Here is an 11762-nt window from a genome sequence, read left to right on the forward strand (position 1 = left end):
ATATATATATATATATATATATATATATATATATATATATATATATATATAAAAGAGTATGATTTTGATACAACTTTCTTTCAAAGAACAAAGCATCTCATTAACGCAAAACAGGAAACGTGCATATAAATGGAAAAGGAAATTAATTAAAGCCCCTAAACTGTTTTATTTAAGCGTAATAAAATGCTTGCTGAGGCTTTTATCTGCGGACGTAAATTGAGACACAAACGAGGAAAACAGTCATGTAAATTGCGGGTAGGTAAATTTATGTCGCGAGTAGGTACTAATTTGTCTAATGGTCGTGCCGGCTTGAATGTCTTGCGTTTTAATGCTCTCTTACACAGAACATACAGCAGAAATACCTCCGCGTCTCCAAGCGTTCTTCTTTACGGCATATATAATATCATATATAAATATGTAATGTACATGTGATGTATACATACGATAATGTATGTATCGACGTAAACCTTAATTTGCCTTATCTAAATTCCTAAATTTTCTAAACCATTTAAATTTAATAAAATAAAGGAAGCTTTTCTTTTTTTGCGCTAATTATATCTGTCTAGTTTTTCTAATTTTTAACTAGTTGAGTGTGTCTCACTCATTTTGATCTTGAAAAATTAAAATATATAAAGTTTAAAAATCCGTTCCGGTTTTAATGCTATAATGAACAGCACGACCGCTTTCGCGCGCGCATGAAAGAGAAAAGCCAGAGACGATATGCAAGACGACCGTGCGGTAATGTGCAATCGGTGTCCAAGTGGTATGCTTGACGTTTTATGAATGTAGGCAAGTAGGCTCCCGCCGATCAACGCTCGACCGCACGCGCGCACACGTGGAGTCCAAGTCAAAAGGATCAACCGGTTAGCCGGGCGCGGCCGCCGGCTATTCGTCCAGTTTGTGAATCCAGTACTTTGTGTATATGATTTTTGTACGATAATATCTAAAATCGAACGGTTACGATAATGAGATCGATTTCTTGAAATTTTTCTCCAAGTCGCTTCTCCAATCAATTTTGTCGTGAAAGAATAAAAATGTTGAAGATACGTTTGTTAAGACAATCTGCGTTCAGTAGTTTCGATTTTTTTTCAATGAAACATATTTAACATTGTAGTCCAAGAATTAACAGTGTCTCAAATATATAATTAATTGCCTTTATACATAGATGCTAGATCGGAAGCAGTCTGGAGAGACAGCCGCGAAAACCACAAAGTCATTAGATCATATCATATATTATATTATTCTGCTTCTGCAATTCGTGTCACAATAAACCACGACACCTGTTCTTTCTCTTACGAGTAGCTTGTACTCGAATAAAAATCACCAGCTGTTTATCCGTCTCCCGTTTCGCACTAACCATGAATCGGACATACCGAAGATACGGCATGATGCCAAATACGTATAACGGTTCAATCGATATTGTAATTCCGAAGTCGGGCATTCGCATAATCAGCAACCTAATAGCGACCTATATAGAAAAGACCTAGACACTTTTCTGTTTCCTTGTCCCCCTTTCTCATTATCTTCTCTTTCACATAACGGACATCCAGAAAGATGTCGCGTCGTAAATAATATATCCACTAACATGCAAAAAAAAGTCGAACGGATTGATGCATCGACGAATTTATATGTTAGTTTGTTTTAGACTCTAATAGATTTATTAACATCGTTCATTTAACATTGTTCATAATTTTTTTTATTTTCTTTTTTATTTTAGATCTCATTTCGCTTAATTATCTCGCTCTAAAGATTCTACACAACGACGGTGTACCAATTAGACAGTGATCTCTCAAATTTAACGATACTTAATGCATTGAAAATCGCGATCTCTTTAATAAATTAAAACGGAACATCGTACTTGGATATATCCGATCGCAAGAATAGCAATAGGCAATGTAATAATACACGGAGAGAATTTTTTCTTAGAATTTATCCTGAAAATATGATAGTCGATGGGACAACATTATATTTCAAAGACTTTGTAATGTAAATTCTCTCATTCATTAATAAAACTATAACAAAATATAAAATAAGTTTGATTAATTTTACTGAAGTGCGTAGTAAAAACTTTTAAAATATTACATTGTACCACAACTATCATATTTTCAGGATTTTAAAAACATTTGAAAGAAAATTCCGTATTCGCACACAATCTATTATAAACTAATTATTTTGCAATACAGCGGTAATTAAATGTAATAAAAGTAGTCCAACTCGATCTCTTCTCTTTACATTTTGTATGCGATCGAAAGGGAGAACACGTATACATAAGAGATACGATAAAAGAAATCAATTTTTAATAAATAAATAAATAAAAATTTATGCCCGATATAAATCTCAATATAAAAGTGTCAATTTACAATTTATGAATATTTCACACAAATTTGTTAATAAGAGTAACAAAACTTTGCAAATTGATGTAATTTCGCAATTTAAATAACAGTATATACTTTAAAGCCGTTCTGTCAACAATACGGATCTATTCTTCTTATTCGGTAAACACACGCCGCGCACACGCGTAATTGTACATATTATAAAAAATTCACGGTCCACTTCTTTTAATATGCTCCACCTCGTTTGGTTCCATCGTTTGCACAATGGTACACGAAATTACACGCTTTTTAATTATCGTGCAGTTTTAATTGATAAAATAGCAGTCGATTGTGCAACAATGTTTCTCCTCTCGTTTTACATACATGTGCCACACATTAATTCTGCTTTACATTTGTATTTACCCAATTGTAACAATAAATGCGAAAAATGATAATATATTAAAAAGAATTTCTACCGATCTTATAGAACAGGTCCGTCGGACAATATTGCGCAGCCGTAACATGTTCGCTGAAGTGGAAACGGTCACCACGTGGTTGACTGCGTATCGTGCCGCATCTCCTACAAGCGCGACGTATAATTTCTCTCAATGAGCCTGTACCCGGCCGTTATTAACGCATTAACGAGGCGCGAAACGATGACGTGCGACTCTCTCTTGCCTCTAATAACTTAATCAGTGACGTAGCGCTAATTGGATTACGTCCTGTGCAACGTAGCTGGTCGTTAACCGCCGTACGTACGTCCGCTGGACTCAAGAAGCGCGTTTAATAGCCACGAATTATCTATAACGATGTTTTCATCGTACTCACGCGAGAAACCGTAGAATATTTGGGAATTTAATTCGTGGTATTACATGTATTATAATTAGGATTGAGAGTTAGCAAAATAAATGCATGTCCGAAATAACGCATAGAGATGCATTTCACAAAGGTAATATCTTAGCCATTTTTCTCACATCGTAGAAAAAATTCTTTCCTGATATTAGTTTAACGTGTAATCCCGAATTTATGAATGACAGATAATGTTTTACCGATTTTTTTTTTGAAATTAATTAAAGTTCAAGGCAAAATGAATAAAACAGTTTAAAAATAGCAATATGAATGGTAGATAGAGTGAATACAATATCTTCTAACTTAATATTGGCGACGCGATGATATCTTACTTTTTTGAACCGATACAGCCCAAGCAAATCCGGATGCGAGTAGTTGTCAACGTGCTCGATTCTCCTTCGGATGTCAGACGAACGAAGAACTGAATGAATCGCTACATCGATCTCTAAATCGTTGTTGAACGTTAGTTCCTGGGGCACATTCGCTCGATTTCGCACGCTCCAATGGTTCGCGAATATTAAATGATGAGATTGACAAGCGTATCTGTATAGTAAAGTGCAAAGTTTCGATATTCCCTCGGACTTTAGACCTCTATAAGAGGCTTCGGAAGCTTCGTGCGCGAACGACTGATCACCTCGTGATGATGCGATACTCCGCGATGCCCGATCGCGACAGCTAGAGAAAGAGACGCGCACGGGACAGCGTGCGATCGCCGGTCTCGGAGGTGCACGCGAGAACTCGAAGAGTCGGAATAGGGTACACCTGTCCGATATACGGAGTATACTACAAACGTAGCGGCCCGCCCCCTGACCCAGACAGCCGGTACAGTTATATAGGTCCCTCGCGCGGAGCAGAGGATATCTCTCCTCGTTCTCGCCGTGAGTCTGTGACTTGATGAACGACGCTGATGTATATGTCTGTGAGGAGCAAGAAAGAATGTACGTACCCTACGTGTATTTCGATAATACTCTATCGCTTAGGGCAAAAATGTGATATCAAGCACAAGGTAATGTTGATGTCGCCATGGGCGACTTTAATAGAGTTCGATGATTGTAAAGAATTTCGATTTAGAAAACATATAGATAATCTCTAACATTAACAATATTACATTAATTTTCGAATATATATATATATATATATATATATACACTTGTTCTCTAGCATACATGGCTTATTTTATATTAGAAAAACGTTTATGAAAAAATTATCGAGTATGAGAAATTGCTGCATTCTTTTTATAATCTCCCACGTTTAAATACGTCATGTTGAACGCAACATTATAAATTATATATATATATATACGCGAATAAATAACAAACTATCAACATTCCTACTCAGTTATGATATTAAATCATAATGCTAGTCAATATAGTACACGAATATTTTTAATTTTGTATTAAAACTGTTTTTGTGTTAAATAAATAATGTAAATTTACCAGTTTAAATTATACATTCCTATAATCCATTATTTATTATGGCAACTTTTACTTTTTCAATTCTAAAAAAAATTGACTTGTTAATCATTCAATTTAATGTTTTATTTAACACTTTACAAACCTCAAACATGTCAAACAGATAAATTGTACTCAATAATTAACGATAGCACAGTTATATATAAAGTGTTTTTAATCTATAGCATTAGTAACAGATCTTACCTGAATAATTATAAGAAAAGTACTTTCGTCAAAAACTATCATAGATTCAATGATGCAGACAAATACTATATTAAAATAATATAAGTAAAATTATTAAATATTTAAATTAATTTTCACTTATTACACGTTTATATTTTTAAAAAATTCAATTTTAATGTTATCTAATCGAAAAATCAAAGAAATAAAACTCAAAGAAAATGTTTCATCTTGATTCACGGATTCTCTCATCTTATTGTAAATCAAACTTTATTATATAAAATTACGTGTATTTTATTATAAAAATGCATCATACAAGAACCCAGTTATAAAATAATTTAACTTTAAAAGTAAGTTTTTTTTAACGTCAATTAAATATAAATAAAAAAAGGAACTCTATGCTAATATTAGGCAAGTCTGTCATATATAGTGGCCTCTGGCACAGCATTTCGAATACATTTAAATATTAAAAGTAATGACATTTAACGGTTGACGATAATTTATCAATTGATGGTTATGTAAAAAGTATATTTGCCGACATAGCTTAGAGAAAGTGTACTATGTTACTTATATTTTATATAATAACTTGGTTAATCAATATTTAAATTTAAAAACTCAACAATTATTTTTATCAAAATGTTGTTCAATCAATTCTAAACTTAAAGTTATGAAACATTTATTACTTAGAACATTATTTATAAAAACGACATTACATAACGATATTACATAATAGTTCGAAAAAAAAAACAGGAGTAGTAATATAGCCTTCTACAAAAATAGACATAAAAAATTGTTTAAAAAATTTTGTTTAAAAAATATTTGGTTAGAAAATTCATATAAAAAGTAAAATATTATAGAGTATATGTATTCGAATTATGCAAATATATGTACATAACTCCTGCCGCATATAAGTTACTCAATACTAGAAATCTACATATAATATAAACTATAGATTAACAGTAGAACTGCAATCGATTATCAAATTATTTTAATATGAAAACCTCAAAAAAGAGGCCATGAGTAATTAATACGCATAGAGGGCCACATTAATAAAATGCTGTGCTATTGTTTAAATTTGCATAACTCACAAAATACATGAAATGTCAAATGAAATGTTAAGTAATAAACAACACATTCAAATATACATATTCGTGTGATAATACGCTCAAGTTCAAGAAAAATTATTAACATAACATATGTTGTCAAAGTCTCATCCGAGTGATCTTGGACAAATTTTAGTCGTCGCTCGTTGTTCCTTAAAAAATTATTAACAAACAAAGTTCATCAATAAAACTTAATTTTTGGACACGACTGCGCTTCGATGAAATAAATTGCTTTTACAGCGCAAAATATTTTCTTATATAATTTCTTATATAATTTTTCTTATATGATTTTTGCCTCGTCGATTTCGACAATAATTCATTTCATTCTCTCCGCCAATTTAATTTTGATTGTACATTAACTATTGATTCATGAGCTGAGAAGCCAGATTATTGTAATTATTTATTAAAGTAGAGAATTTTTTAATAAGCATACAAGTTTTCTATTTCAAAAATACAAATATTTTACTTCAAAAACACAAATTTCCTGCTTTACAAACAATTGACATTATTCTTCATTTGCAGTTTTACCAAGTTTTATTAAATTACATGAATTATTCTCTCTGCAAAAGTTAGTTCAAGTCAATTGCTGTGTGTGATGATATATCTGATTCTTTTTCTAGGAATGTCTTCTTTACAAACAAATTTTTTGCTTTAAAACCACATTTTTTTTTAATGAATTTTTTTTGTTAACAACTTTTTAACGAACAACGAGCGACGGGTAAAATTTATTCAAGGTCACTCGGGGGCATGATCTTGACAATATGTATTAAGATCAAGGTCATTGGAGGGTATTCCCTTGCTACTAAATAATTATCATTTTTTTCAAACTTAGGGTGCGTTCCGAGTTACGCGTTAAGTGCATGATGTATCTTTTTATGTGGTGAACAACAAATGATGCATCATTTCTTTCATGCATAACTCGAAACGCACCCTCAGAAATACAACTAAACTACTGTAGCAATATAATTAAATTTTGATGCTCAATAGGCATCTAGTAAAGACATCTTAATGCAAGATTATTGTTTATATTACGTCGCCAGAAATAAAGACATAGTTTCCATACATATACTAATTATTGCAAAGAATATTACTAAGGCCTCGGTCTAAAGGACAAGGCTTAGGATTCTCGCATGGAACTCTAGAGATCTGACTCCCGATATATTGTGATATTATTACTTGTGATATTATTACAGTTTAGATGCGTTCTAAATTTGAAAAAAATTAATTCGGCGCACAGTTTTAAACATATTAAATAAAAAAATATTATACACATTAAATAACTGCTCAAAACGTTGAAGTTTTTTAAAATGTTTTATAGTTTGTTCTACAAAATCATTGATATGAATTTATGTTGTGTTACACTGCACACAACACAACTGATTGATGTGGCATTTATGTATTCATTCAATTTCATATTTGGCATTTATAATACAATTGAATGCAAATTCTATACTGTTATCAAAAATCAAATATCAACAAAATATTCATATTGAATACGTTCTACGAGGTTATACTCTCATTAACCATAGTGCTGTCTAACTGGTTTCTTCAACTAACTTATAATGAGGAGAAACATGAACATTGCAAATATACTACTTTTTATTTTATTACTTCTGCTAGTAAGTAACATCTCTTAATGTTTTTTATTTTCATTATTTTGTATTAAAAATTTTTTTTAATGTCGCCAAAATTCAATAAATGTTTATAGTAAAATGTTTTATAGTAAAATAATTTTATTGTATAAATTAAATACATTATTGCGCACTTTAAAGTTAAAACATAAATATAAAGTAACTTAGTGTTAAATTTATATATATTTTAATTTTAATGTGTAATAATAAAAATTATGTTTACAATTTCGATATGTTTAAATTTTTAATATATGTAATATAATTATATTAAAGTTGTTTTTCATTTTGTGTGCATGTTGGAACACGAGCGGATTTTTAAACGAGAGTGTCGCAAACAAACAAATGTTTCTTGGGGTATGGAATTATATTTTATTATATATATATATATATATATATATATATATATATAATAAAATAATATTTATTATTACTTTCTCATTGAAATATTTTATATTACTTTTACACTTTACTTTATATTACTTTTATACTTTTGAAAAAGGCACATTTATTTTTCTTAATTGGTTCTTCTTGATGGCTTCTTTGATCTAGCATCTTTAAAGCAACTACAGGCCGGTAACACTGAACAACATGATATGAAATTAAAATGTTATTTAAAATGCTTTATGGTAAAAAGCGGTATTATTAATGAGAATAGCAATCTAGATGTTGAGAAAGTCTTACGTTATCTTCCGTACAGTATACAAGAGTCATCGAGAAAAATTCTTCATCAATGCAAATCAATTCGTAAGTCTTCTTCTTTATTTAGCTACTTTGTTGTATAACAAGGTCAATCTGTATTGCAATTTTTTAAATATATAATATAACTTATATTTTATATTTTCTTATCTTTTTATACAAAATGTAATGACACAATAGGTATCATTAAAAATTTGAAAAATGAAAATTGATATTAATAAATTAATTTTTAGAATCGGAGAATACTTGTGATAAAGCTTTTCAAATAGCTATATGTTATTTTAAAGAACAACCTGACGTATGTATTATAATGTAAATTTATTATTATCATGAGATACTCACCAGAGAATTCTATTTGCAGGTTTTAAAAAGCGTATCATTTATTTAAAGATAAATGCTTTGAGTTTAGATGTATATAAAATATTGCATTATGAAAGATATAATGGATAGCAGCATGAAGTAGTTGTAAAAACACGCTGTTTTATTAAATTACATTACTTTATTTGAAATATACGTTTTATATAAGATAACTATATTTTACTATAATTTGTCATCTTTTAAAAGAAAATGTATAAAAATGATTTAAAATATACTATACTATATAATAATATATATTTGTATATGTAAATGTTTATGTATTTAATTTGACTTTGTATTTTATAAGCAATATTAAAAAATCTTTATTTTAGATCACATATGTGAGAAACACAATCAATACTAGAAATTTAAAATCCCTATTACGATCGAAGCTGGATCTTTATTGCTTTAAATAATTCAATCTTGAATTACTAATATATGCTATATATGTACCTGCATATATACCATATTGTAGTTTTTTCGAACTGCTGCCCCGAATTGTTTCTCCGGACTATAAACGTAATTAAAATTACTCTAGTAATCGTGAATTAAATTGACAAGCAATTTTAATAATTTGATACTACCATCAAGCATTATATTATAAATGATGTTAATATATTAAAACTGTTAATAAATTTATTGTGAAAAATATTCCTTCGGCCAGAATTTGAACTTGTGAATGAATCTTTTGTATTCCGTACAAGCATCCTAAACCATTAGACCATTAGATCGAGATCTTAATAATATAACAATATTCTTCGCAATAATCGGTGCAATAAGGAAATAATGTCTTTCTTTCAGACGACGATAATACAAACAATATTAAGAATCTTTATTTTAGATCGCATATGTGAGAAACACAGTTTAACATATTAACATCTTTATAATATGATGTTTGATAGCCAAATTGTTAAAATTATTTGTTAATTTAATTCATGATTACTAGATTAGTTTTAATTACGTTTATTGTCCGGAAAAACAATTCGGCGCGCAGTTCGAAAAGACAATATATATGCAAGTACATATATAGTAATAATCCATATATATTAGTAATTCAAGATTGAATTATTTAAAGCAATGAAGATCCAGCTTCGATCGAAAATAGACATTTTAAATTTCTAGTATTGACTGTGTTTTATAGTCTTCCTAAAATATCATTTTGATATACATAATTTTTATGTAAAGATTACTTATATTTTATTTTCCATTATTATATCATTATTATTTCAAAAAAATTAAGACCGTGACATATACACATACAAATGTATCAACTATGTATTAACAATATATTAAAAAATTATTTCTACATTATAAACGTGACACATTTTGTATTTATAAAACATTTTTAAAAAAGATGTCAATAAAGAAAAAGATGAACGAGACCATGGTAACGCGTAATATTTGTTTGTAAGTCACGTCATATATAAATTTTTAAAGTTACACATTTTGCCAAACTCTCAGGATTTTTTTTTTAGGATAAAAGATTAAAGTTCGTATGTCGTAAGATCGTAAAAATTCATCATGTGTGATCATTGTGCGTAAGTAATCTTTTTATTACGTCACATAATGTAGTTTTTCTCTTATAACACTATAACCTTTTTGTTTCTTGAAGTCATATTATGGATACATACGTATGTATATAAAAAGCTATATATATAAGGATATATATGTATACATGTATATATGTGAAAAATGTTGGTGTTATTTTTTATAGCAAAGTTACTAGTCGAAAAGGATATACTGGACAAGTAACCTGTCGATGCAAGTAAGTTTTCATATATATTTATTTATAAATTCATAAATACATTTGCGTGTATATAGATTATGTATGTGTCATGTATCATACATTATGTTTGAGCAGTGACGCGAAAAAGAACGATGTGGTCAGTAAAGAAAAAGACTTCGCTGGATGTTGCAGTAAAAAGTAAAAATTATAATAATAAAAATAAGGAAAGAAAGAATAAAAATAAAAATTAATTAATTAAAAAAGAAAAATTATTTTTAAACCTATATGGTCGCCTGATTCCATAATAATGATTGTACAAGCAGTGCAACATTCCCAGAAATTTTTGATAATTCGATAATTATTATAACTCGACTGAATATATACATAGAAAAAAAAAGGGAGGATGTTGTGGTGCCAAATGTTGCTCGGGCACGAAAGAAGAACATGGCGGATGTTGTAGCGATGCCACGGATGAAAAGAGCTGCTGCCCAGTAGGAAAGTAATCTGCCAACGCAATGGTCCTGCTTGACGACAAGGTTAAAAAGGCGGCCATATGGGCTATTTTAAATGAATTCATAAATTCATCTTTTTTATATTCATATGCATAATTTAATTTATTATTGTAAATTCTCCAAATAAAAAATACTTATTAAATGTTTATTTTAATATTTTTTATTATATTTTTATATAGTAATTATTGTTATTACTACATTTTTTATAATTCAGATCGATATTTAAAATGTTATTACTATGCTTTTTCTTAGAGCGAGAGAAGCAGCTGGAGGTTGCTGTATGTCTGGTTGTTGCAAAAATGGAAAGAACGAGAGAGACTCGGCAGGCGCGGATTCCACGGAGATGAAAAATACTGCAGAAAGATGCTGTGCCGAAAATAGAAAATAACTTTAGAAGAGACACTTGTGTTATAAATTATATAATCTAAAAGTTTTAATTATTTTCTGCCCACATCACTATACAACATCTTTATACATTGCGCGCAATCTAAAATATATTATTTGGATAATAAAACTTAAATCCCTGTAAAATCAATTTGTTATTTATAAATTCAAAATACGCTACAAATCTATAAAGCTTATTATTTCTATTTTAATTATTATTATGCAAAATACAAGCCGCTGTTTGTATATTGATTTATATGTTGTAAATATTCTTTGTGCTCTTTAATCAATTGTCAATATAATCGGGGTTAATATTAAAACTCCATCGTAATAATTTGCAAGTATATTCCTTTATTATGGATCCTATCCTATTAGGCTTTATAATGATTGTGAAACAAAATTAATAATATGCTAAATTTTATATACATACATTATTAATAATAATGATCGACAAATTTAAAAGATATGATATATATATATATATATATATATATATATATATATAATAAACTATAGTATAATTAAATTAAAGTAATAATAAACTTAGTTTAAGTTAATAGT

General features: G+C 29.1%; 1 protein-coding gene across 1 annotated transcript; it reads left to right on the top strand.

Moving 5' to 3' along the window:
• The first annotated feature begins 7819 nt into the window (after positions 1-7819).
• Positions 7820-8610, top strand: LOC105624381 (general odorant-binding protein 83a-like). The gene is made up of 4 exons (XM_012205746.1): positions 7820-7880; positions 8076-8270; positions 8456-8520; positions 8584-8610. Exons 1-4 carry the CDS (start codon positions 7820-7822, stop codon positions 8608-8610), a joined length of 348 nt encoding a protein of 115 aa, XP_012061136.1.
• Positions 8611-11762: the final 3152 nt, after the last annotated feature.

The sequence above is a fragment of the Atta cephalotes genome, assembly GCF_000143395.1.
Source record: "Atta cephalotes unplaced genomic scaffold scaffold00076, whole genome shotgun sequence".
NCBI classification, from domain to species: Eukaryota; Metazoa; Arthropoda; class Insecta; order Hymenoptera; family Formicidae; genus Atta; species Atta cephalotes.